A 27747-nucleotide genomic window follows, 5' to 3' on the forward strand; every position below is an offset into this window, starting at 1 on the left:
TATTATTTTATCCCAAATCACTTGCAGTACTTAGAAGAACACTGTGTCAGGGCTTGGCTATTATAGTCCCCTGGGGGACAGAAATACTTCAAAAATTCTTTTTCTTTAATTTGAATTCCAAAAAGTAGATGCTTGTATTCTAGGCTTTCTTATCACAGTTAACATCTTAGTTTTGTATGTGTTCTTTTCAAAGCTTTTATCCAGTGTGATATTACAAAGTAGATCATGTGTCAGAGTAATTTTTAATTTGGAAAAATACCTTTTAATGTTTAGTAAAACCTAACTCAAAATGATTTGGTTAATTAGGTGCCAGTTCCTGTTTTTCTGCCTGCTCCATTGGACAGCAGTGAGAAGATTCCTGCAGCAATTGAGGAGCTAAAAAGCAAGGTTTCTTCAGATGCTCTTGATACAGAGTTGCTTACAATGACGGATATGACGAGTGAAGACGAGGGGAAAACAGAGACAACCAACATCAACAGTGAGCTACACTAAATTATACCTTGCGAATAAGTGTTACCATTGGTTATTTATAAGTATTGTTACAGTACTTCCCAGGGCATATCATTTTGTTTCAACTTATGTGGGGGTGAGGAAAGCATTGTAACAAAAATGTTTTTTATATTAAGAGATCTACACTGTATTTAGCCAGGTGCCCTCAGACAGATATCCGAAGCAGGAATTTGGTCTTTGGTCTCTGTTTTAAGCAGGATTTGACTTGTAAAATCAACTCAAAATTATTCTTGTTAATGGAGTAGCGCTGATGCAAAACTATAATAACTTGTAGTAGACTCTAATGATGATCAAAACTCTTATTTTGTAATAGTTATCCTTAGTTTTTTGTTTTGTTTTTTTTTTTTAGATGAACTCTTGCTCTGTTGCCCAGGGTGGAGTGTAGTAGCATGATCCCGGTTCACTGAGATCTCTGCCTCCTGGGTTCAAGCTATGCCTCTGCCTCAGCCTCCTGAGTAGCTGGAATTACAGGCATGTGCCACCACGCCCAGCCAATTTTTGTATTTTTAGTAGAGACAGGGCTTCACCATGTTGGCCAGGCTGATCGCAAACTCCTGACCTCAGGTGATCCACCTGCATCCCAAAGTGCTGGTATTACAGGTGTGAGCTACCACACCCAGCCCCTAGTTTTCTTTTATTGCTTATACTAATAAAATAATTTGCATTATCTAAACCAGAGTTTATCTTAACCTCTGTTAGGGCAGTGCTTGCGCTACATGGTATAACGTGATGAGTGTGTTGTGGATGGTTCTAAGTCACTTAGAATATTTATTTTCCACCCTTAACCCTCTCTTGATACCCAAAGTCCTATTTCAACCTTGAGCTAATTCTTACCCTTACCCTAGAGGACAATCAAAATACTATAATTTTCTCTGGATTTAATAATGAGACTTTTTGAAGCACTGTGGTAAGGAGTTGTGAAATTAGTGGGTTGCAACCAGTGTTTTTGTTTAAGAAAAGAAAAAGCTAAGTGGAATAGGGTAAGAGAAATGACAGTGTGAATCCCTCGTAGAAAGGGTAAGTATTATTTTGTGAAACCAGTGTGTATACAGATGTCTTTCTGTTCCCCACCATCACCTTGCAGTATGTGCTGGATAAAATGCATTTCTTGCCATGATTACAACACAAAAACACTTGAAAGCAACTGATCGAACCATTAAAAGGCAGTTGTTAATAAGCATATATTGAACAATTTGAGAAACCTGGGTCAAAATTCAAAGAGTATTGAAAACTACAGTTGTCTACCCTCATTAGTTTATTTTTGACAAAAAATTGCTTTTAGAAATACTTTACTTGTTGAAGTTGTTTTACTATCAAAGCATACCTATTAGCTTTTGAAGGGAGTCCTCCTGTAAAATTTATAGGATTAAAAGTTTTCATGTGCTTGTGACTAATTATAATTATGAGGTTTATAGTGGTTTACATTTTGAGATAGTTATATATATAATATGCCCTTTTCTTTTGTGACATTATACGTATTTTTTTATATTGCGTTTAAAATTAAATGACTTGCTTTTGCCAGATTAAATACAGATACCATTGGGGTTTTCTGTTTTGATTCCTAATGATAATATGGATTGATTTCAGGTGTAATTATTGAAACAGATATAATTGGTTCAGACCTTTTGAAGAACTCTGACCCAGAGACACAGTCCAGCATGCCTGATGTACCATATGAACCAGATTTGGATATCGAAATAGATTTTCCCAGAGGTACTCAAAACCTTTATGACTATGGAATTGAGTTATGGAGTCAACTGTGGTTATGATCATTTACCATTTGATGTTTGTGTCATTGCCTTTTAGCAGTGTTCATATTTTTTATTCTTGTTGTTATTTTTTAAACTCACCTTAACAGTTAACTTCATATTTTGTTGTTGTTTTTTTTTAAAAACCCACCTTAACAGTTAACTTCTGGAATGAGATCACTTGAGTCCAGGAGTTCAAGACCAGCCTGGGCAATGTGGTGAAACACTGTCTCTACTAAAAATATAAAAATTAGCCAGGCGTGGTGGTGCATGCCTGTAATCCCAGCTACTCGGGAGGCTGAGGCAGGAGGATTGCTTGAGCCCAGGAGGTAGAGGTTGCAGTGAGCCGAGATTGTGCTACTGCACTCCAGCTTGGGCAGCAGAGTGAGACCCTGTCTTAAAAAAAAAAAAAAAAAAAAAAAAAAAAAAAAAAAAAAAAAAAAAAAAAAAAAAACTTCTAGAAGTAATTCATTATAGAAAGTTTAAAGAAGTGTTTGTGTCCTTTTTAATTTAAAAATATTGTTAGCGTCTGGGCACGGTGGCTTATGCCTGTAATCCCAGCACTTTGGGAGGCCGAGGTGGGTGGATCACCTGAGGTCAGGAGTTTGAGACCAGCCTGGCCAATGTGGTGAAACCCCGTCTCTACTGAAAATACAAAAATTAGCTGGGCGTGGTGGTGAGTGCCTGTAATCCCAGCTACTGGGGAGGCTGAGGCAGAATTGCTTGAACTCAGGAGGCGGAGGTTGCAGTGAGCCAAGACTGCACCATTGCACTCCAACCTAGGCAACAAGAGCAAAACTCTGTCTCAAAAAATATATATATATATAAAATATATAATATATATAATACATAAATATAATTTTATATATTATATACATCATAGTGTATATTATATATAAATATATATTTATATATAATATACACTATGATGTATATTATGTATAAATATATACAATATATAATATATAAATATAATTTTATATATTATATATTTTATATATATTATATAGTTTATATATATAATATATATAGTTAGCTTTTTTTTAAGATCCTTTGAAAATTAAGTTCACCTTCAAAGGAAAAATTATTTTCAGGTCTTTTGTAAAATAAGTGTGCCCCATTTTTCATTATTTTCTTAATCCATGGATGGCTAATGAGCACACTGAGTAGAATGTAAAACATTAGTTTTTGGAAAAAACATTTAATAGATTGAATCAGATTTGTACCAAGACCATTTAGATCTTGTAATTGGATTTCAGACTATAATAATTTTTCTGGTATCATACATTTTCATGAAAATTTTATGTTGATATTCATTTTATATATGTTTTTAGGAGTTTGAACAGTGTTTGTCAGAATTCACAAACCATGTTAGGTACAATGAGTCATTTACTCCCCAGCCCAGCCCAGATTGTCCCCATGTATGAATGCTGGTTTACATCCTGTGGTTAGTTCTTTGTTGGCTGTGTTTATGTAACCCTGTGCTATTTCATTTAAAATAAAAGTTCTGATTTGGTTGTCAGCTGCTGAGGAGCTTGATATGGAAAATGAATTTTTATTACCACCTGTTTTTGGCGAAGAGTATGAGGAACAGCCCAGACCTCGATCTAAAAAAAAGGTACATTCACTTAATAGCCTATATAACAATATTTCTCTATAGGCAAACAAGGATACAGTGTTCTTTTAGTGTGCCTGAGAATATGGGAACATATTTTGTTTTCTAGTTGGAAAATAATTTATTTTCTATTTATATAGAATATAGTAATAATATATTACTGCTATTTATTACTATTTATTACTATTTCTGTTTGTATAGAAATAGTAATAATTTATTACTATTTCTAGTAATAATAGTAATAATTTATTTCTAGTAATAATTTATTACTATTTCTAAGTAATAAAAATATCTCAGATTTAGTTGATACCTCAACTAAACTTGTATTGATACAAGGTCAAAATAGAAAACAGTTGCTAAAGTAGTAAGTTCAATTATTTGACAAAAATTTAGACTGTTTTCTAGGGAGCTGTTTTTTCCACGATTATTTCTGATGAGATGATCAGCGGGGTTGAAGTACACAGTTTATTATTTCTGGTCTCTTTTAGGCATACCAACACACATAGAAAGACATGCTGGACAGTTTGATCATTCAGGTAGACCAAATCTACATGCATTAACAAGTGTAATTGTTATAATATTCTGTCAACTTTCTGTGTTTCTGACTTCCAACATAAAGCAGGTTTTAAAAATACCTTAAGAAAGATAGCTTTCACAAATTGTCCCCAAAAGAAAGAAAAAAAAAACCGGAAAAGGGAGAGAATACTTGCAGTGGAATGAAGGTGGACTTCTGCTTGACACCAAACACAACAATTAACTCAAAATGAGCCATAGACCTAAATGTAAGAGCTAAAAATATGAAACTCTTAGAAGAAAACATAGGCCTAAATCTTAATGGCCTTATGTTAGGCAGTTTCTTAGGTAAGATACCAAACGCACAGGGAAGAAAAGGAAAAATAAATAAATAAACTGGACTACATCAAAATTAAAAACTTTTGCATTGCAAACAGTGCCATCAGGAAAGTGAAAAGGGGGCCAGGCACAGTGGCACCTGTAATCCCAGCACTTACAGCACTCAGGAAGGCTGAGGCGGGAAGATTGGTGGAGCCCAAGAGTTTGAGACCAGCCTGGGCAACATAGTGAGACCTCTACAAAAACTAAAAAATAAAAACCAGCCAGGCATGGTGGCACGTGCCTGCAGTCCCAGCTACCCGGGAGGAGGATCGAGGCTGCAGTGAGCTATGATCTTGCCACTGCACTCCAGCTTGGGCAACAGAGCAAGACCTCTCCTCAAAACAGAACTCCAGCATGGATACTTACCTGGCAGGGGAGATACCGTGATTGCAAAACTCTAGCATGGGTGACAGAGCAAGGCCCTGTCTTAAAAAAACAAAAATAAAACAATAAAATAAAAAAGTGAAAAGTACTTAAGTGTCACTCTCTATAAGGTGGAGTTGTTGAAAAGTTCTTCAGTTTCTGTTACAGTAATATTTAGATTATTAGTTTATTGTCTTATATTTATTTTCTCATCATTGGTGACTCTCACCACAGAATTTAATATGATTTTGTTGCACAAAGTGATTTATGTAGAAACATCACATTTCCTGAAATATTAATTGACTGTTGTCAGATTCAGGAATACCAGTCAGTTCAAAGCAAATACCTATATTTCATTTTTTCTTTTCTAATTTCATGACAGATTAAACAAATAGCTATATTTTTATGACAGATTAAACAGATAACTATATTTGTAATTACAGATGACTGTTGTACAATGCAGTGGTTGGGCTCTGATCCCCCCTGCACAGTCACAAATTTGTGTATAACTTTTGACTCCCTAAAAAGTTAAGTACTAGTAGCCTACTCTTCACTGAGCCCCCCTGCACAGTCAAAAATTCATGTATTACTTTTGACTCCCTAAAAAGCTAACTACTAGTAGCCTACTGTTGACTGGAAGCCTTGCTGATAACAGTTGATTAACACATATTTTATATGCTACATACTGTATTTTTATAATAAAGTTAGCTAGAGAAAATGTTATCAAGAGAATCATATGGGAGAGAAAATATATTTACAATTCATTAGGTGGAAATAGATCATCCTCATTGTCTTCAAGTTGAGTAGGCTGAGGAGGAAGAGGAGAGGTTGATCTTGCTGTCTCAGGTGGCGCGATTGGAAGAGGTAGAAGGAGGTTGGAGAGGCAGGCACACAGAAAAACATATGTGTCCAAGTGGACCCCTGCAGTTCAAACCCATGTTGCTCAAGGATCAATTGTAATTTGCCTTTGTTGAGAGATGGCTTGTATAAAGTAATGAAATAATGTAGGCTTTAAAAAAGATATTATTATGGTGTTTTTTACTAATAGGGAGCCAAGAGAAAGGCTGTATCAGGATACCAGTCTCATGATGATAGTTCTGACAATTCAGAATGCAGCTTTCCTTTCAAATATACGTATGGCGTAAATGCATGGAAACACTGGGTCAAAACTAGGCAACTTGATGAAGATCTTCTGGTATTAGATGAGTTAAAATCTTGTAAGTGTTTTAATTTTGTTTCTCCTAAGTCCTATTTAAAATCAAGATTTCTGTTATTGAGTACCTTTAAATTTAAAAAACATAAATGTAACTTAAAATACCTGTAAGAATGCATTTTATTTTACTTCAGAGCTCTTACAAAGAATAACGTCAGAAAGTTTCTTAACCTTAATAAGACACTAAATAGTAACAATTATTTTTTATTTTATGTATTTTTAGCTAAATCGGTAAAATTAAAAGAGGATCTACTCTCTCACACCACAGCTGAGCTTAACTATGGGTTAGCTCATTTTGTCAATGAGATCCGACGGCCAAATGGAGAGAATTATGCACCTGACAGCATCTATTACCTTTGCCTTGGAATACAGGAGGTTAGTAATTTGATGGCTGCTTTCAAGTATAACATTAATAAGAAAAGTTGTGGTAGTTCTTGTTCCTGTAGCATTATGGAACCTTTATTGACTTACCAAGAAACACATCTACAAAGTTGTATGTTTGCCGCCATTTATATATAAATGATAATCAGGGTGACATTCTTTCCTTACCCATTGCAGATAAATGAATTCACATTATAAGGCATGATATGTAGCCACATCTGGCTATAGATCCATGCTGATCTACATGTAAACAGAAAAATGTCATAACTCTGTAAATAGGTCTGTTTCACTGTATGCTTCTGATGTGTTTCTAACTTGTTAAATAGTATAACTACTCATTAATTCTTTGGCTATTTCATAAAAAGAGATCATTCTTTAGGGGTAAAGATAAACTTCATCCACATGTCTATGAATTTGTTTTCTACAGTAAACATGGAGATCAACTTTAAATAATGACCTCTAGTTCTGAACAGATTCCACGATTTGTGCCCAGAAGTCAGAAAGAATCTCCAACTTCACATTCTATGTATTTTGAAATATGGTAGATGACAGGGGAGATCTCTTCAGAGTTTTGTTTGTAGGCCTAAAAATTCATTTTATTCTGCTAACAGGTGTTAGATAATGAAATAAATCACTGAAGAAAACTAGAATTGTCTTAATTTGTGTTTTATTTACTTTTTCTTTAGGATAGAAATTTGCTTAAGATTCTGTAAGTGGTGGTGCAGATATATAGTGTATGGCTATAAATCACTGTATTCAAGGACCATCATATATCTTGCAGTAGCAACCTAAAAGATACGTGAATAGGTTTACTTTTTTCTTATTCTCGTTTTATAGGTTTACATGTACTTTGAGCCTCATGCTTAGATGATAATATAGGTCCACCATTCCACAAACCTCTGAAAAGCAGAATTTTTTTTCATGAAAACACACTCAACAGTAAAACCTAACTTAAAGGATTGTGAAGCTGTTGTTGTCTTTATTACTCTTGGTGTTAATATTCGTCCATAGAACATTAACCATAGAATTTACTATAGAATTGTTAATGTTTCTAAACAAGTACAGAGTGTTTACCCACACCACTCTAGGAATATTAATGTATTATAATTATGTACATGCCCTGTTTCCCCTGTAAAATCCAAACAATGATGAATTCCAAAACGTGACTCCAGTGGTTCTGGCTGAGGGGTTGAAGACCCATGTGTGTATTTTCCCTCCTCTTCTTTTATTATACCTAGGAGGGAGGGGGAGAGTAGGAGTAGCATTTATACTGTACCAGGTGTAGATGAAATTGTCTTGGTCCTCTAGTTTCAGAACAATTTATTTAAGGAGAACATTTATATTTTAGAAATAATTCTGTTATCTAGATCAATTATTTTTTAAAGTGCTGTAGAGAGCACTAGCGTTGTGCCATATCAACTCAGCAGGAAGAGAGAGTTTGAGTTCTAGGCTCCTCTTGTTTTAATTCATTCCTACTTTTGGGGGCTGTGTTTTGGGGTTATGTATGGAATTTCATTTAGAAATTTCATTTCTGGTAGAAACAAGGCTTAAAAACATATTTAGATAATAAAACTTTTAAAATCAATAAAAACAACAAAATAAGGGGTTCTCTGCCCCACTGATCTCTAGTCTACCTAGTTCCTCTCCCTAAGGACGTGCTTTTTGCTCTTTTAGCTATTTCCCCTGGCATTACTTGCAAAATATAACTGATTTTTATATATTCATCAGTTCACTATTCTAGTAGGTGGTCTTGTTTTGTTATTTTTTAAATATATCTTAGAATTTTCTATATACACAATCATGTCACCTATGAATAAGGACAGTTTTACCTCTTTCTGATCTTTCTTTGCTTTGCTTTACTACATTGCTTGAAACCTTCCCCCATTTTTCTCTCCTGCCACCCAAACCCTAGTCCTAGTACAGTGTGGAATGGAATTAGTGATAGCAGAAACTCTTGCCTAGTTCCTGATCTTAGAGGAAAGTATTTTGTCTTTGACCATTAAGTACGATGCACCCTTTAGGGTTTTTTTTTTGGTAGCTCCCTGTTACCAAGTTGAGGAACTTTTCTTCCATTCTTAGTTGACCGAGGATTTTTTCAACTTTTTATTTTGTTGCTGAGAGTTTTTTTTTTTTTAATTATAAATGCTTATTGAATTTTGTCAACTCCTTTCTCTGCATCTATTAAGATACGGATTTTTCTTCTCCTATTAATAATGGTATGAATATAAATTAATTTTCAGACATTAAACCAGCCTAGCATTCTTGGGATAGACTCCAATTGATAATGTTATCCTTTTTATATATTGCCAGATTAGATGTACAGATATATTGGTAATGATTTTTGCAGATGTTCCTAAGGATAAGTAGTTCAGAGTTTTCTTTTTTTTAACGATAATTTATATTTATAAAGAACATTGTTCTATGAACAACAACAACAAAAACTCAGAAAAAAAAAGTGATCAGAGTATTATTTATCACAAATAAAGCAACTAATGCCCTGGTATCTCAAAATCCTTTACAAAAGGAGATAGCTTCATAAGATCTAGTCAAGGGGTTTTTGGTATGTTACTTTTTTTTTTCTTTTATGTTACTTTGTTTTTCTTTTCATCTGCTTCCATCTTAAGCATAATTTCTTCAGCTGTAAGACCTCCCACTTGCTTATTCTTTGCTTACTTAACTTTTTGTTTGATGCTGGCCACATGAATTTTAGTTTCAGTAGAAGCTTCCTTAGGTTTCACATCTAGTTTTTCTTTAGATGGAATTAAAGCTTTGCTTCTTGGCTCATCTCTTACCGAGGGCTTCTGCTTGTTTAGCCTTTATTGCTTCCATTTGCTGCTACTGCTTCTGATTTGCCTTCGAAAAGTATTCACCACTAGCCAGTTCGTTATCAATCTGACTTTCTGGCTGTGGTGGTGGGAATGGTGTATATTCTTTCTTAACATTTTTTTTTCTTTGGTTCCTTGCATTTATTCATATTTGTATGTTTGAATTGTGGCAAAAATCTCTCCCAACTTTGTGGTTGAAATTCAGTCTTTTGCCAACTCTTTTAGTCATTAAGGTTTTAATATTATAAATAGGATGCATATTCTTCATAGTATATAGGACTACTTTTCAAACCTTTTTTAAATTTTTTTGAGATGGAGTCTCGCTCTATCACCAGGCTGGAGCCCAGTGGCGCGATGTTGGCTCACTGCAACCTCCGCCTCCCGGGTTCAAGCAATTCCTCTGCCTCAGTCCCAAGTAGCTGGGACTACAGGTGCACGCCACCACGCCCGGCTAATTTTTTATATTTTAGTAGAGACGAGGTTTCACCATGTTGGCCAGGATGGTCTTGATCTCCCGACCTCGTGATCCACCCATCTCAGCCTCCCTAAGTGCTGGGATTACATGCGTGAGCCACTGCGTCCAGCCAGTCTCAAACCTCTTTTTTAAGTCACTAAAAGGTCCAGTGGCTGAAACTGTGTTTCCCTGCATCATAATGGAGCAAGTACATTAAGAGTTCTTCAGTGTAGATCCATTGAGACCAATAAGCCATTGTCTTTTTACAAATCTCTTTATTTCTTACTAAATAACCTATTTTAGTGATGTTACATGCAACATCATCTGGAAGAATTCGCACTCCCTGTTCAAATGAAACACTCCTTGCTAACAGTTTTAGATCTCTGGTCCCAATGATCATATATGAATCAAAAGTCTTCTGTTTTTTTTTTTTTTGAGAGTCTTACTCTGTCATCCAGGCTGGAGTGCAGTGGCACCATCTTGGCTCACTGCAACCTCTGCCTCCGGGTTCAAGCAGTTCTCCTGAGGGAGGCTGGCATTACAGGTGCCCACCATCATGCCCAGCTAATTTTTTGTATTTTTTAGTACAAGTCTTTGTACTACTGTTAACGGAAGGAAAGTCTTGAGTGTTAATTGTCCAGGTTCTTGGCGTTTTGAACAAAGGATTGGACAAAATGCATAAACAACAAAGGAACGAAGCAGCGAAAGCAGAAATTTATTAAAGCAAGAAAGCACTGAATAGGGTGGGAATGGGCCTGAGCAAGTGGCTCTAGGGCTGAGTTACAAAGTCTTCTTGGTTTTAAGTACTCCTTTTGAGGTCCTTATTGGTTACCCCTTATCTGGATGAAGGATTTGGTCTAATACTAATAAAAGGCTGAGGTGAATTGGCCCCCTGTGCAGATGAAGGGATGGTCCCTGCTTGGCCCGTGGCCAGTCCAGGGCACTCTCTCTTTCCACCTGAGACCTGGCAGAAGGGAGAGGATTGTAGGGAGAGTAGCCTTTGCTATGTGGGCATGGGGAGATGGGGTTTTCCTTTCTGGTTCAGCTTTAGGAAGTTGGCATTAATTGGCCTTTAAGTTCCCTGCCCCCAGGTGTTTTCCCTTGATTCACCATGAATGACTTTAATTTCTCTGCCTCCAGACCCCATCTTTCTGCCTCAGTTCAAACAGTCATGCTGCCCTGGATCCAATGCAGGGTTGCGTTAACATTGATGTTCGTTCAAGGCTTTCTGCACCAATGGCCAGCACTTTCTAGTAAGCTGCTCTGTATTTTGGGAACAAAGTTATATAATTGCTTTCCTTTAAGAGTCCTCTGGGATTGTCCTCTTTGGAAAGAGCTATTTCCTTCCAACCATCAGGAACAGTAAGGAATTCCGATTCATCTTGGTCTCTTCAGCTTCCGCTTCTGGTTATGAAATTCACTGTTTCCAGCCCCCTTTCTGGCCGGTTCAGAGAGGAAGACACCATTTTCAAATTGCTTCTGGTGGAGCTGGAAATAAACTTGAAAGTTCTCTTGTCTTTACCTGGCTTTGGCTTGAGGGTAGTAGTGGCTTCATAAAATGAGTTGGGGCTGGGCACGAGGGTTCACGCCTGTAATCCCAACACTTTGGGAGGCCAAGGCAGGTGGATCGCCTGAGGTTCAGGAGTTCTAGACCAGCCTGGCCGACATGGTGAAATGCTGTCTCTACTAAAAATACAAAAATTAGCTGGGTGTAGTGGCAAGCACCTGTAGTCCCAGCTACTTGGGAGGCTGAGGCTGGAGAATTGCTTGAACCTGGGAGGCGGAGGTTGCAGTGAGCTGAGATCACGCCGTTGCACTCCAGCCTGGGCAGCAAGAGCAAAACTCCATCTCAAAAATAAATGAATAAATAATAATTTTTAAAAAAGAGTTGGGAAATATTCCTTCCTCCTATTTTCTGAAAGAATTTGTGAGAATTGGCATTCTTCCTTAAATATGCAATAGAATTCACCAGTGAAGCCATATAGGCTTAGGATTACTTTTTGTGGTGGGGGTGGCAGGGTGTGGATGGGTGTGGTTTTTAATCACTTAATCAGTTCCTTTAGTTGATATCAACTGTTTAGATTTCCTGTTTTTTCTTATACCACTTTTAGCAATTTTGTCTTTCAAGAAATGATGCATTTCATCAAAGTCGTCAAATTTGTTAGCCTAAGTTTGGTAATATTTTCTTATTATCCTTTCATTCCTGATACTGGTAATCTGTGCCTTCTTTTTGTTTCTTAGTTTGTTTTTTTTTTTTTTTTTTTTTTTTTTTGAGACAAAGTCTCACTTTGTCGCACAGGCTGCTGTGCAGTGGTGTGATTTTGGCTCACTGCAACCTCTGCCTCCCAGATTCAAGTGAATCCCTGCCTCAGCCTCCCAAGTAGCTGGGATTACAGGTGCCTGCCACCACATCTGGCTAATTTTTGTATTTTTAGTAGAGACAGGACTTCACCATGTTGGCCAGGCTGGTCTTGAATTCCAGACCTCAAGTGATCCGCCTGCCCCAGTTTTCCAAAGTGCTGGGATTACAGGTGTGAGCCACCATGCCCAGCCTCTTTTTGTATCTTGAACAATCCAGCTCAGGAATCAGCCAACTTTTTCGTAAAGGGCAAGATAGTAAATAATTTAGGCCTTGCAGACCAAGAGGTAAAAATTTAGACTGTAATATAGCTACTTATATATAACTGCTTTAAGTTGTAACCATTTATAAAAGAATAAAAAACAATCCTTAGCTCATAGGTTTGTGGGATTGGGCCCATGGAGCTAGCTAGGTCTGTATAGTTGGCCTAGACACTCATGTAGCTAAAGGTGTATCATTTTAATTTTTCTCTTGTATTGAGTCTGAGTTGTATTATTTCCTTTCTTAATTTGCTCTCTTTTTATCCAGCTTCTTAAGATGTAAGCTTAGATAATTGATTTTAGTGTTTCTTCTTTTTCAGGAAAGCATTTAAAACTAAAATTTTCTCTAAAACTAGTTTACTTACATCACGAATTTTTATATGTTGTGTTTTAATTTTCCTTGACTTAAGGAAAATGGTATCACAGGAAGTTGAATCTCTGGATTGCCTTTTATTAAATGGATTATTTAAATAATTAGGACTTCAATACCGTTAAGAGGTTTTGAGAGCTAAGTGGATTGTGTAATAAATTAGTATGTCTTAAATAGTTTTTTTTCTCTCAGTTTTTGTTGTAGCAAAATATACATAACATAAAATTTACGGTTTTAAGCATTTTTAAGGGTGCGGTGCAATGGCATTAAGTACATTCACATTGTTGTGCAACCAGCATCACCATCTATCTCTAGAACTCTTTTCATCTTGCAGAACTGAAACTCTGTACTCATTAAATAATAACTCTCCATTTCCTTCTCTACTGAGCCCTGTAAGCCACTTTTCTACTTTCTGTCTCTATGATTTTGAGTACCATAGGCACCTCATATAAGTGGAATCATGCAGTATTTGTCCTTTTTAGTCTGGCTTATTTCATGTAGCATAATATACTCAAGGTTCATCTGTGTTGTGTAGCATGTATCAGAATTTGTGTGTGTGTGTGTGTGTGTGTGTGTTTGTGTAAGAGAGAGACAGAGAGACAGGGTCTCACTCTGGCACCCAGGCTGCAGTCCAGTGGCATGAACTTTGCTTAGTATACCCTCAACCTCCCAGGCTCAAGTGATCCTCCTGCCTCAGCCCTTTAAGTGGCTGGGAATGTGGGCACATACCACCATACCTGGCTAACTAACTTCTTCTCTATTTTTTGTAGAGATGGGGTTTCGCCATGTTGACCAGTCTGGTCTCGAACTCCTGGGCCCAAGCAATCCATCTTCCTCAGCCTCCCAAAGTGCTGGAATTAACAGGCATGAGCCACTGTGCCCGGCTTCCTTTTTTTTTTTTTTTTTTTTTTTTTGAGACGGAGTCTTACTCTGTCGCCCAGGCTGGAGTGCAGTGGCGCGATCTCAGCTCACTGCAAGCTCCGCCTCCTGGGTTCACGCCATTCTCCTGCCTCAGCCTCCCGAGTAGCTGGGACTACAGGCGCCTGCAACCACGCCCGGCTAATTTTTTGTATTTTTAGTAGAGATGAGGTTTCACCGTGTTAGCCGGGACGGTCTCGATCTCCTGACCTCGTGATCCGCCTGCCTTGGCCTCCCAAAGTGCTGGGATTACAGGCGTGAGCCACTGCGCCCGGCCTTCCTTCCTTTTTAAAATAGGTTCCTTATGTATTGATGAATGTTTTATCAAAAAGTTGTTTTACTACTAAACTGCACATTTAAAAATGGTTAAGATGGTAATTTTTTTGTTCTACAGTTTACCACAATTTTTAAAAATTGTGGAATATCTATTTTTATTATTGGATACATTTTCACAGACTCGTTTTCAAAGACTGTGGTATTTATAAGCAGCTTTAAAAGTAATCCTGAAACTCAGTGTAAAGATAAGATAACTAAAGTAAACTTTCCAGAAATCAGTGCTGTTTAATGTTAGTTCAAGATGTGTACAGAAATAGAAGCTATTTTTGGAAGAGTGTGCATATTTTTCTGTCTGTTGGATTCATTAGTTTTGCTCACAGCTGACAATAAAGATACAGTTGACAGGAAGTATGATTTTCTTCCGTATGTCTATGGAAGAAACAGTATCTTTTGTTGTAAGGACTAAGTCTTATGAATGTATACTGAAGTAAATAGTCACTTCTGTTTTGTACATTGAAAAATTAAACATAATTGTAAATAACTGGTACTGTATGAAAGGGGAGCTCGGCCTTATTTTTTCTTGTTTTGTTTGTTTGTTTGTTTTTCTTACTCTTTCTCAAAGTAACTGACTTTCCTCCACTGATTTTGTATAAGGAACGGTGGTTATTGTTAAATGTTCACATAATATGAAAATGTTTGAGGAAGAAGGAAAATGATAGGAAATCCTACGATAACCATCATTAACATTTCATGATCATTCTTTCATACACTGTTTTACATATGTGAACACATATCCGTCATACTAAATTTATTATGAACAGAACTACAGACACTTTTTTTTTTTTTTTTTTTGAGACAGAGTCTCTGTCGCCCAGGCTGGAGTGCAGTGGCGCCATCTCGGCTTAATGCAATCTCCGCTTCCTGGGTTGAAGCAATTCTTCTGCCTCAGCCTCCTCCCAAGTAGCTGGGATTACAGGAATGAGCCACCATTCCTGGCTAGTTGGGTTTTTTTTTCCCCCCACCCCGTAGAGACGAGGTTTCGCCATGTTGTCCAGGCTGGTCTCAAACGCCTGATCTCAGGTGATCTGCCCACCTCAGCCTCCCAAAGTTCTAGGATTACAGGCATGAGCCACCATGCCAGCCACTTTTTTTTCTTTAATCTCCCCACTTTATCACTGTTAGCTAGATGTGTATATTTCTGTTTTTCATGAATGTGATGAAAGAGATAGTTTTGTCAGCTAGGAACACTAGACCATATTATATACTTCTACATCTTACTTTCTCTTCATCTACTTCCCGGTAAATTGTGGCAGTCCCTCTAAGTCAGCAGGAACAGGCCTAACTATGTATGTATCTCATTGTGTGCTATATCACAATTAATTTAGTAATTTCCACAATGATGAGCATTCTCTTTGTTTTATGAAATTTTGCTGTTATAGACAGTGTATACTTTCCTTCCTCCTCTGCTCCCCTCCTGCCCCACACAAATCTTCTATAATTATCCTGAAGAACTGATGCATTTGTTTCTGAGATATGATTCCAGAAAGGGTATTATTGGATCTCAAGAAAAGTATATTTTTTATTTTTAAAGATATTAACAGATTTCTTTCCCAAAATGTTTGAGGATCTTTTTGTGTTTATTGACCATTTGCTTTTCTGTGAATTGCCCCATCGTTTATCTTTTTTAGTTTGTGAGTTTCTTGTTTATTATAGACAGTCTTTGTCATTTTTCCAAATTTTTCTCCAGCATTTTTATTTTTTACTTTCTACTTGTTAAGTCTTTTATATGGAGGTATGTGTTTTTTAAGAAGAAAGAACTTTATTTACTAAATTAAAAAATATAGTAAACTCAGTGTGGCTTGTTAATTTAATTTGTATGTAAATGGGTAGTTTTCAAATAATTAAATTCTATTAAAATACATAGAGGATTTCTAAGCTTATTTAATCTTTATTCAGAGGAATTTTAAGATTTATTTTTTATTTTATTTTATTTTTTTTGAGACGGAGTTTCGCTCTGTCGCCCAGGCTGGAGTGCAGTGGTGCAATCTCGGCACACCGCATCTCCGCCTCCCAGGTTCAAGTGATTCTCCTGCCTCAGCCTCCTGAGTACCTGGGACTACAGGCCACCATGCCCAGCTAATTTTTGTGTTTTTAGTAGAGATGGGGTTTCACCATGTTGGCCAGGTTGGTCTCGTTCTCTTGATTACAGGCGTGAGCCACCACGCCTGGCCTCTTTATTTTTTAATAGCAGTGATGAGGTTGATTCAGGCTATTTGAAACCTTCTTTCATTGGTTAATTTAGCAAACATTAAGTGCTGTTGTATGCTGGATACTGGACATTGGAGTAGGCTTTGGAGACTGAGATAAGCATGTTGACAACTTACATTTACTGACTGTTTACTGCTTTCCACACACTATGCTACGTGCTTGATGTGTCATTCAGTCCTCTCAACAACTTTACTATAATTATCAGCATTTTTTAATGAGGAAGTAAAGTTACTTGCCCAAGTTACACAGCTCATAAATTTTGAATCTCGTGAGCAGTTTGAATTAAAAGCCATTACAATATGTTCCACTGAAAGAGTTGAAATACACAGACAAATAATATTTAAATAATGTTATGCTCGTGGTGTATACAGACTTGGTAACACAGAATTGGGACCAATTAATTCTACCTAAGTATATACAATGAAAAAGTATAGGAATTTAGATGACACTGAGTTTTAAATTTTAAATTGAGTTTTGAAGTACATATAGAAATTTATTCAGCAAAGGGATGAGAGAGGGACAATGGCAGTACAAGGGCACAGTTTACCAGGAACTACTTAGCCTGGCTGGAATGTATAATGTGAAGTGAAGAAAGCTTTGGGGTATTGAGGTTGGGGGCTGCGGTAAGTAAGAGTCATACCACAAAGACCTCTATTCCTTGATAAAATGTTTAGATTTCATCTTTATCCAGGGAGAAACATGAAAAGGTTTTAAGTTTTTTTTTTTTTTTTTTGAGAGGGAGTCTTGCTCTGTCACCCAGGCTGGAGTGCAGTGGTGTGATCTGGGTTCACGCCATTCTCCTGCCTCAGCCTCCCGAATAGCTGGGACTACAGGCGCCCGCCACCACGCCCGGCTAATTTTTTGTATTTTTAGTAGAGACGGGGTTTCACTGTGTTAGCCAGGATGGTCTCGATCTCCTGACCTCATGATCCACCCGCCTCGGCCTCCCACAGTGCTGGGATTACAGACGTGAGCCCCACTGCACCTGGCCAGTTTTAAGTATTTTTAAAGATGATACTTGAAATTTTTTTTTTCTTGGGCGTAGCATCTGAAAGCTGGAATATTTTCATTGAAACACAAATTATTGTGCAGAACTACTGATTGATAGCTTAAATTAATGGTGGATTATTTTATATTGTTAATGAAGCTTTATTCATATAACGTTTAATAAAACAACTGATTTGAGAGACTTAGAAGTAGAATCTATCTAATAGCCCTCAAATTATGAATGTCTTATATTCCCAATATTTAATTTTATAAATTGTTAGGTATATTGTTTGCACACAGTGTTTCTTGCTTTAGCTAGCTCTCCGAAACATTTGACCATATGTTTGTCATATTAGTGACAATACTTGTCTGAACAAACATGCCAATAGTCTGAACATATCTAAAATACATGCTTTTCAATTCTCTGTTAGCTGTGTTTTATGAGATTTTCATTTTGCTTCTCAAGTACTAGTACCATAATTTCTGTTTAAGTAGATATCTGTCAACGTGCTGCTTTGCCCTGCAAAGCATTTTTTATCCATAAGAAACAGGGCCTTTGAAATGTGGGTAGTCTGAAATGAGAAGTGTTCTGAGTATAAAATATATACAAGATTTCAAAGAATTGGTATTTTTAAAATGTTAAATATTTTTATATTATATGTTGGGATTACATGTTTTGGATATATTGGGTTAAGTAAAATATTATACTTTTTAACTTTTAAAATGTGGCTACTAGAATAAAGTTAAATGTATAACATGTTACATTTTTATCATTCAGTACTGCTCTTTACAGATGTTCCAAAATTATTTGGGGAACTCTAGTTTTCTCATGTATAGTCCCAAAGAAATCTAAGTGAAATGAGAGACCAGTAACTCTTAAAAAAGGAATTTATATTAAAAAAAAAAAGATACTTTTATTGGCTGGGCGCGGTGTCTCATGCCTGTAATCCCAGCACTTTGGGAGGCTGAGGCAGGCAGATCACAACGTCAAGAGATGGAGACCATCCTGGCCAACATAGTGAAACCCCGTCTCTACTAAAAATACAAAAATTAGCCGGGTGTGGTGGCACGTGCCTGTAATCTCAGCTACTCGGGAGGCTGAGGCAGGAGAATCGCTTGAACCCTGGAGGCGGAGGTTGCATGAGCCGGGATTGCACCACTGCATTCCAGCCTGGCAAAAGATTAAGACTCTGTCTCAAAAAAAAAAAAAAAAAAAAAAAAAAAGAATTCAAATCCCATAATTGAAGACTTTCTGTGATGATTTTTTTTTTAAGAAATCTACTCTTCAGACAGGCCTATTCTATCTATAAGTTGCTGCTCTTCTTCACAGCTTCTCCTTTGCCTCTGTTCCTGAAACCACACACAGGATTTCTTCTGTAGATTCTCATTGGTTGCAAGGGCTTTGGTGCTAAGGGAGCCATATGTGTATAGATTAGATGTTTGTAAGTTGTGACTGCCTATGGTGGAAAGTAACAGCAACAATAATATGGCATTGCTTCCCATACTACCACAATGAGTAATAAAACATTTTGTAATTCATTCTGTAACAAGAACAGCAGATCATTTATCATGGATTGCCTAGAGAAACCTTTTCAGGAGGATTAAGTGTTCGCACTTCATTTAGGAACTGCTTTTAGTAGAGCTGAGTTGGGAACTTAGTTTTTGGTTTATTATTGCTAAGGTTCTAAATGTTACATAGAAATTTTCTCTTTGTACTAGATTTACAGATGAAAATAATTATTTCAGAATCATTTCCCTCATTTTTTATTACACATGTTGCTTTATGATAAAAGCAAAAAATATAAATTGCTATTCTAAACTTGGGGATTTTACTTTAGTGATTGTTTTATGTAATACCCAACTAAGTTTGTATATTTAGAAATCCAGGAACAATGCAAAAGTTTATAGTCCCGTTAAATAGCTGGAATCATGATGTTATATTTTAAGCAATCACTGCTGTTCTCATTCATAACAATGAGGATCTCCAAGTAGTTTAGGAAATGCTATTTTTAGAGCATCAACCCTTTAACCCAAAAGCAGGGGAGAAACCTAGCATTGTCACTTTCTTGATTTGCCAGGCTTTTATCAGTTGGTCTATCATTGTATTTGAAAGACATTAATTAGGAGTTTTTGTTCTACTATTTTAGAATTTTGCTGACTAATATTCCTTTGACTAGTTTGAATAACATTGGATCAACTCAGATGATGGCATTCTTATGTTTTGATTAGTGTATACATGGTGTACATTTTTTCTTTTACTTTTCACTTAACCTGTTCTTTTATTTAAAATAGGCTTTTTGTAGACAGCATATTGTCGAACCTTGCCTTTAAAAAAATTGAATCCGACAATATCTGTCTCTTTTTTTTTTTTCCTTGAGACTGGGCCTCGGTCTGTCCCAGGCTAGAGTGCAGTGGTGTGATCTCATGGCTCACTGCAGCTTTGACCTCCCAGGCTCAAGTGATTCTCCTGCCTCAGCCCGTCAAGTCGCTGGAGCTATAGGCACATGCCACCACGCCTGGCTAATTTTTGTATTTTTTGTAGAGACGGGGTTTCACCATCTTGCCCAGGCTGGTCTTGAACTCCTGAGCTCAAGCTGTCTGCTTGGCTTGGCCTCCCAAAGTGCTGAGATTACAGGCGTGAGCCACCACTCCCACCCCAGTATCTGTCTTTTAATTGCTGTTTAGACCAGGGACCAACAGACTTTTTAAATAAAGGACCAAATGGTACATGGTTACAGGTCATGCTTGTATGTCATGCAGACATTCAACTATGCTGTAACATGAAAGCTGCTGTACAGTATGCAAATGAACCAGTATGTCTGTATTCCAAGAACACTTTATAAAAATAGGCATGGGCCAGATATGGCTCCAGGACTCTAGTTTCCTAACCTTCGCTTAGTGTAATATGATCACTGCTGTCATTGAATTAAGATCTGTTATCCTTCTGGTTGTTTTGTATTCTATCTGTTCTTTGTTTTTCCATCTTTTTCTGCCTTCCTTTGAATTAATATGTTTTGTGATTCCACTTTATTTCCACTATTGGTTTATTATTTGTACCTCTTAAGTTTTACTTGTTACCTTAGGTTTACAATCTGCATCTTTAATTAACATGTCTACATTCAAATAATATTATATTACTTCACATGTAGTTTAAGAGCCTTAGAACAGTGTACTCCCAATTCTTGCCTTCCATTCTTTGTGCTGTTATCATATAATTTTATGTTATTTTCTCTTTAAGTCCCACTAATGTTTATACTTTAAATGATTCTGTAACCACCCTCACTGTTAAGATTTTTCTAGGTTTGTGACAGTAAGTTACAAGATTCATAAATTTGCACTGTTTTACAGGTGGAGAATTAGGAATATAGAGACAATAAGAAAAAAGCGTTAGCCTGACAAAGTCAGAGTGCTAGAAGAGAGCTTTCAATAGCTACAGATAACATTTCCTCTCATTCTTACCACTCAGTGTTTTTCTTTAGTCATTACCTTAATTATAACTCTTACTTTATAAGAAAAAAAACTAAAAAGAAAAAAACACTTTTATTTTAAAATTTACATTTTTCTTCATGCACTATATAATAAACACGGGAGTCAAATATTCTTTTTTTTTTTCTGTCTGACAGACTGAAGATTGTCATCCAGTTTTTACATTCTTGATTCTGGGGTGTGTATTTCAGCTTTGAGTGTTTCAAGCAACAGATTTGTTGATAATTTATGATTCTTTATAATTTCTAGGTGCATACATAAAATCAGTCATGTTTTAGTATGCATTTCAAAGACATAAAGCTTTATTTTTTTCTTAAGAAATACGGAGTGTAATATGTTTACTATAATTAGCTGATTTTCTTTCAAGAAAGTTTGTGGGGCTTTTTTTTTTTTATAGTATTTGTGTGGAAGTAATCGAAAAGACAACATATTTATTGATCCTGGATACCAAACATTTGAGCAAGAATTGAATAAAATACTGCGAAGCTGGCAACCAAGCATACTTCCAGATGGTAATGCTATTTTCAATAAAGGTGTTGCTCTCTTGATATTAGGATTGTTATTTTTACAGAGTATGTTTGAAAATAATATAATTAAGTCACTTAAATTAGATAACATTTTCTGAACACTTACTCTTGAGCTCATCTGCCTTTCATCTCTTGTTGAATTAGAAACAAATGTGGTCAATAACTAGTGTTTATGAAGAACTTTGTAAGAAATGTAATCTACTTTCTCTGGAGTATGAGACTGGATGTTCATGTCTTAAGCCTTCCAGTGGAGCTTCTGATGTAAATTTCTCTTAAACCACTGTTTTCAATCCGTGAAGAAAATGTGTATGTATGTGGAGTCATCAATTTTTTTCAGGAATTTAAATTCCTGAATTTTAATTTTAAAAGGATTTACACTGTTTTCTGACCACTGTTGGCTTGTCCTACTGAAGAACAGAAGCAAACATCCAGTCCCTTATTCCATAGATAATAGTTCCATAGTAGCCTCTGTGTTGTTAAAGAGGTGCATAGGTAATTCTAGAATTATTCTAGTTGATCTAATATGAAAGGAGAATTGGTATAGATTTGTCCTTAAATTAACTGTGTCTGCTTCTAGATGGTTAAATGAAAACTTTTATTTATTATAATTCTTTTAAAATAGTTCTCTCTATTTAAGGGTCAATATTCTCTCGAGTTGAAGAAGACTATCTCTGGAGGATAAAACAACTAGGATCACACTCTCCAGTAGCTCTTCTGAATACACTGTTCTACTTTAACACTAAGTATTTTGGCCTGAAAACAGTGGAACAACACTTAAGACTTTCCTTTGGCACTGTGTTTAGGCATTGGAAAAAAAATCCTTTAACGATGGAAAACAAAGCGTGTCTTCGATACCAAGTGTCTTCCTTGTGTGGAACAGATAATGAAGGTAGTGTAACAGATTTCTATTTTTATTTTTATTTTTAAATTTTTTTTGAGACAGAGTTTCACTCTTGTTGCCCAGGCTGGAGTGCAGTGGTGCAGTCTCGGCTCACTGCAACCTCCACCTCCTGGGTTCAAGCAATTCTCCTCCCTCAGCCTCCTGAGTGGCTGGGATTACAGGCAGGCGCCACCATGCCTGGCTAACTTTGTATTTTTAGTAGAGACAGGGTTTCTCCATGTTGGTGAGGCTGGTCTCGAACTCCCGACCTCAGGTGATCTGCCCACCTCAGCCTCCCAAAGTGCTGGGATTACAGGCGTGAGCCCCCACGCATGGCCCAGATTTCTATTTTGGGATTGTCTATGGTAGGGATATCCAAACCTTGCCTTACTAAAGACCACCTGGGTCACTTGTTAAGAACCTAAGGACTGTCAATTTTATAAAATAAGACAACCTATGTCTTAAGATGTCTCAGTTCCTTTTGTTTGAAAAATTGTACATTACCAGAAGCCATAACTTAAAACTCCAAGGGGCACCTGGTCCTATTCTTTGGTATAACAGACACTAGGAGTGATGTTTATATCTTTCTTCAAGATTAGTTTAGGAGGTTTATTTCACTTTTATTTTTTAAGATAAAATTACTACTGGAAAAAGAAAACATGAAGATGATGAGCCAGTATTTGAACAAATTGAAAACACAGCCAATCCTTCCAGATGTCCTGTGAAGATGTTTGAATGCTACTTGTCTAAAAGGTGAGTGTTAATGATACTTAACTTTTAAAAATGTTGGTAGAAGTTGGCTGGTTTAAATTTAACGTTACCAAGAAGTGACTTTTTTAGAAGGATTCTTTCTCAGATTTCTTCTCTCTCAGTTATACCCAAGTTCATTCAGTTATAATCTTTTATTTTGAAATACCCAGTTTATACATCATACTTAGAGTTTAAGCATATGTTAAGAAATCACTCTCTACTAATGAAATTTCTACTGCTGTCATTTTCTTTTGGAGATGGGGTCTTGCTCTCTCACCGAGGCTGGAGTACATAGCTCATTGCAACCTCAAACTCCTGGGCTTAAGCGATCCTCCCACCTCTGCCTCCTGAGTAGCTGGGACTGCAGGCATGTGCCTCCATAGCTGGCTAATTTTTGTATTTTTTGTAGAGACAGGATCTCACTGTGTTGCCCAGGCTGGTCTTGAACTCCTGACCTCAAGCCATCCTCGTGCCTCAGCCTCCCAAAGTGCTGGAATTACAGGCATGAGCCATTGCGCCTGTCATTGTCTTTTAAATTACAGCAATTCCAATGACAGCAAAGCAAGGGACACAAACTTTTTCTTAAATGGTCAGATGGTAAATATTTTAGGGTTTTGGGCCTATAGAATCACTATTGTAACTAATCGGTTCTCTTGTGACTAGAAAGCAGCCATATACTATATATAAATTCATGGCATGTGGCTGTGTTATAATAAAACTTCACATAAGCAGGTGGCTGGCTGTAGTTTGCCAATGCCCGGTGTAAAGGTATGCTCAAAGGTAGTATAGATAGGTGGAAATGTAAGTGAAGTATTTACATTTAAGAGAAAACAGTCAAGCAGGTATGAAAAATGGAATCATGTTCTGGAATTTTTTTTTCCCTCAATCTCAGACCAACAGGCATTTTAAAAAGTTTAAGCCAATAAAACGTTTAGAGACCATAGATTATTTTATGCTTGCCTGTTGTTTTAAGTAAGCACTCTCTAATTTTCAGAAGGTCAGCATGAATTCAAAATGTACTTCCCTGTTTAAACAAATTTATAAATCACAGGTCCCCAGGATGGCCCTCAAGGACTTGTAAAAACAATAGTATCATGTATAGGATGATATTAGTACAAGTTGAATGTGCCTTATCCAAAATGCTTCTGACCAGAAGTGTTTTAGATTTCAGATTTTTTCGGATTTTGGAATATTTGCATATACATTATAAGATGTCTTAGGGCTGGGACCCAACTCTAAACATGAAATTCATTTATATTTCATATACACCTTATACATGTAGCCTGAAGATAATTTTATTTATGCATAGCCTGAAGGTGATTTTATTTTCCCCTTGGGATTGCTGAATAACCTGTGTGTTATGTGCCTGTGTTTTGGGCGCGAACTCCTCACATGAGGTCAGGTGTGGAACTTTCCACTTTTGGTGTCATTTTGGCAAAGAGTTTCAGATTTTGGATTTTTGAATTAGGGATGCTCAGCCTGTATTTCTCACCATGGTTTAGGGTAGTCCTATTTGGCTGCAATAGTGTCAGGGTCTTCAGTTGGTAGTAACTATTTGTTAGTAGGAAATTCCTATCTCACTATTACCTTGTTGGTATTTTAAAAATTAAGTTTCTATTATGTAATGCTGTAAGAATTTTTTTATTTTATGTGCTGCCATACATATTTCATCAATTCTAAGACATTTTCACATTTCACTATTTCTGAAACTGGGATGCACAGTTTAAATTGTTGCATCTTGAAATCATAATTGGCAGTGTTTCACTTGCTTAATGGTAGCATTAAAATAATGAGTGGTGTGTCTATTGATAGTGTCTTGGATTTAGTGAAGTAGAATTAAAATTGTGGTGGGAAATAACCTCTATCTCAGAAAATAACTTTGAGAATATTTTAGTGACAATAATGGAGACAGTGGGGCATAGGGTCTGGTCATATAACGTGACTAATGGGGTCTGAATTATTCTTGAAAAAAGAAAAAGTTGTGGAAATTTTGTGAAACTGACTTTTTCTCTCTTTCCTCCCGCCTCCAAAGTCCACAGAATCTTAATCAGAGGATGGATGTTTTTTATTTGCAACCAGAATGCTCTAGTTCTACAGATAGCCCTGTCTGGTATACGTCTACTTCACTGGACCGAAACACCTTGGAAAATATGCTTGTACGGGTTCTTCTAGTAAAAGATATTTATGATAAAGACAATTATGAACTGGATGAAGACACAGACTAAAAAGGAACGTTGCAGAAGCAATCGGGATAAAACAGCATTAGATAGTCATGCTGCTAGATCTTTATTATGGAAAACATTTCAAGTTTACTCCTTCTGTTTTGAGTTTTGTAGCAGTGTACCCACGCTGGGTATTACCATGTAAATAATCTGTGAGTGAAAGTTGCCATTATTCTATGTAGTGGTTTTAGGATACTTAACAAATACATTCAAATTCTTTTTTTATTATTATTTATTTGATTAGGTATGTTTGTAACTTTTTACATTACAGAATATGAATGAGAATGTGCCATGTATAATTTTTTTCTTGTAGTAAGAAACATCCATATTGCACAACTCTACTGTTGCAAAGCTTCCTTGGAAGGGGGCTCTTTTACTGGGTTCTTAACCAGATGGTTGTGTATGGGTAGCACTACTAAAAGTTTAGAACTTGCAGTGTCTTTCGGAATTTTTAAAATAAACTGTAAACTAATAGGCTGGGGTTTTTGTTTTGTTTTGGGGTTTTGTTTTGTTTTGTTTTACATTTTAGTTACTGAAGCCTTACAAGGTTATGTAGAGAGATACCATCTTCTGTACCAAAAATAGACAAGAGAATGCTGTCAATATTGGTGTACTGTAATGTGAATCTATACTGGTGAAAACAATTTTTTGTTCCCCTTATTAAAACCTTAGTGTCCTTTTCTCATTTGTGGCTTTCTGCATCACCCAATCAATAAAAAAACAAATATATATATGTATATATATGTATGTATGTGTGTGTGTATATATATATATATATATATAAATGATTGTAAGTTGAAAACAAGATCATCAAGACATTTCCTTTGTAAAAATGTCTGGTGAAAGTATAAAATTCTGTTTTCTTCTATGCCAGCCATAAGTATCTGAAATCCTCTTCATTTATAGAGGTTTGATTTTTATTTCTTTTTTTCCCTCTTAAGGATACAGATCATGCTGCAATGTTACCTGTGTAGTACTCTAAAACTTAGCAATTTTATCAGAATTCTTGTGCCTGTTTACATTGGATAAAATTGTTTTTAGAAATTCCACTCCTGAAATAGTTACAGAAAGTCAAGCTATGTTAAATAAGATAGGATCACATTTTATAATGAAGATTACCAGTGTAGTAATTCTGATATTGCAAATGATTGAGGAACAAACAAAGAAACTAATAGAGAAAGTCAGTCTCAGAGGAAATCCCATTTAATGTTAGATTGTTTGGCTTTTGAAATTACTTCTTATAGAAGATTGCATTAAAAAAAAAAACTTTGTGCTTCTGCATAGCAATTTATCCATTCAGACCTTTTAGAATAAGGAAACTTAAAATCTACTTTCTAAAGACTGAACAAAGTGCTAGCTGCAAATTATCTTGAAATCATTTGGCTGTTTTCTAGCATGTGTGTAATCATGTTTTCTTCTGATTCCTGAATGACCATGGTAGCATTCGTGTTTAGAAATTGTTCAGGGGAAAATTGAGCTATTTTCCGTAGTGGCTAGCAATTGCTACACATCCTTAGATACTCCTCTCTCCCATAGGATAAATGTTACAGCACACAAAAGAAATTTTCTCAATTCTGATTTGGAAAATTTCACAGGTGTCATTATTGTATATCTAAGCAATAATTATCTGAATGTTTTGGCATAAAAAATTACTTTATAATGTTCTAACTTGTTTTATAAGTTGAATGACTTTTCAGTCCCTTGATTTTATATTGTTGAGTGATAATCAGACTGATAGTAGCAAATCTGATAATACATTACTAAAATAGATTGCTGATTGTCTATTTAACGAAGACAAGTGGGTAACATTTAAAATATATAATACAAAAATTTTCTCTAACTTACCTTTTTCCAGAACTACTTCTTTAAGCACTTTTCCTATTAATGCCTATTGTTGATTAAAAGGTGGTTAATTCTAACCATCTTTTAGTCTTCAAAGTGGTGCTATATTCCATCAAGAGCAATAAAGTTTTTCCCAGGTGTCACTTATTGTATATGTTACCAAATACCATGAATTTCTGCCATAGTACTACTATCAAGCACCTTGTCTTGCTATTTACAGTTTCTTCATTTGTATATTTTTAGCTTTTCTAAGTGGAAATGTCTACATAATTTTGATCTTGACATGATTGAGGATTTAGAGCTCTTGTCTTTGTCTTGATTGCAATCCAACGATAGATTAACTTGATTCTCAGGGGGAAAAGAAAAAGAAAAACTTATTTTATGAGAATTGTTTGTTCTGTGAAACTCACTTCACCTAGAACACATTTCATTGATTCTTGGATCTTAGTTTATGTGGTCATAGTTGACTGCTGAGAAAAGGACAATGAAATGATAGCAATTTCCTTTTGCTTCTAGGTGATCTCTGATTATAGATAGCATCCTGTAAATATAACTTTATTGTCTTGAAATGTTTATTGAAGATGCTATATTTTTCTGTT

At 36.1% G+C, this 27747-nt stretch overlaps 1 protein-coding gene and 1 pseudogene across 31 annotated transcripts in view; one reads left to right on the top strand and one right to left on the bottom strand.

Annotated features, from left to right (window-relative positions):
* ZMYM2 (zinc finger MYM-type containing 2) overlaps nucleotides 1-25991 on the top strand; it is a 129376-nt gene extending 103385 nt beyond the window's left edge. For 14 of the 31 annotated variants that reach the window (XM_063792417.1, XM_063792412.1, XM_063792414.1 and 11 more), the window contains 9 exons: nucleotides 307-478; nucleotides 2098-2223; nucleotides 3782-3876; nucleotides 6179-6347; nucleotides 6567-6718; nucleotides 21325-21439; nucleotides 22092-22343; nucleotides 22967-23087; nucleotides 25117-25991. In XM_063792417.1, the coding sequence (XP_063648487.1) occupies nucleotides 307-478; nucleotides 2098-2223; nucleotides 3782-3876; nucleotides 6179-6347; nucleotides 6567-6718; nucleotides 21325-21439; nucleotides 22092-22343; nucleotides 22967-23087; nucleotides 25117-25309 (1395 nt within the window). In that variant the 3' untranslated portion in view covers nucleotides 25310-25991. Of the gene's footprint in view, nucleotides 1-306; nucleotides 479-2097; nucleotides 2224-3781; nucleotides 3877-6178; nucleotides 6348-6566; nucleotides 6719-7151; nucleotides 7372-21324; nucleotides 21440-22076; nucleotides 22344-22966; nucleotides 23088-25116 lie in introns of those variants that run through there. The other 17 variants (XR_010150615.1, XR_010150619.1, XR_010150618.1 and 14 more) reach the window with 6 other exon arrangements.
* Nucleotides 9307-9832, bottom strand: LOC134808184 (KRR1 small subunit processome component homolog; annotated as a pseudogene).
* Nucleotides 25992-27747: the final 1756 nt, after the last annotated feature.

The sequence above is a fragment of the Pan troglodytes genome, chromosome 14, assembly GCF_028858775.2.
Source record: "Pan troglodytes isolate AG18354 chromosome 14, NHGRI_mPanTro3-v2.0_pri, whole genome shotgun sequence".
Taxonomy (NCBI): domain Eukaryota; kingdom Metazoa; phylum Chordata; class Mammalia; order Primates; family Hominidae; genus Pan; species Pan troglodytes.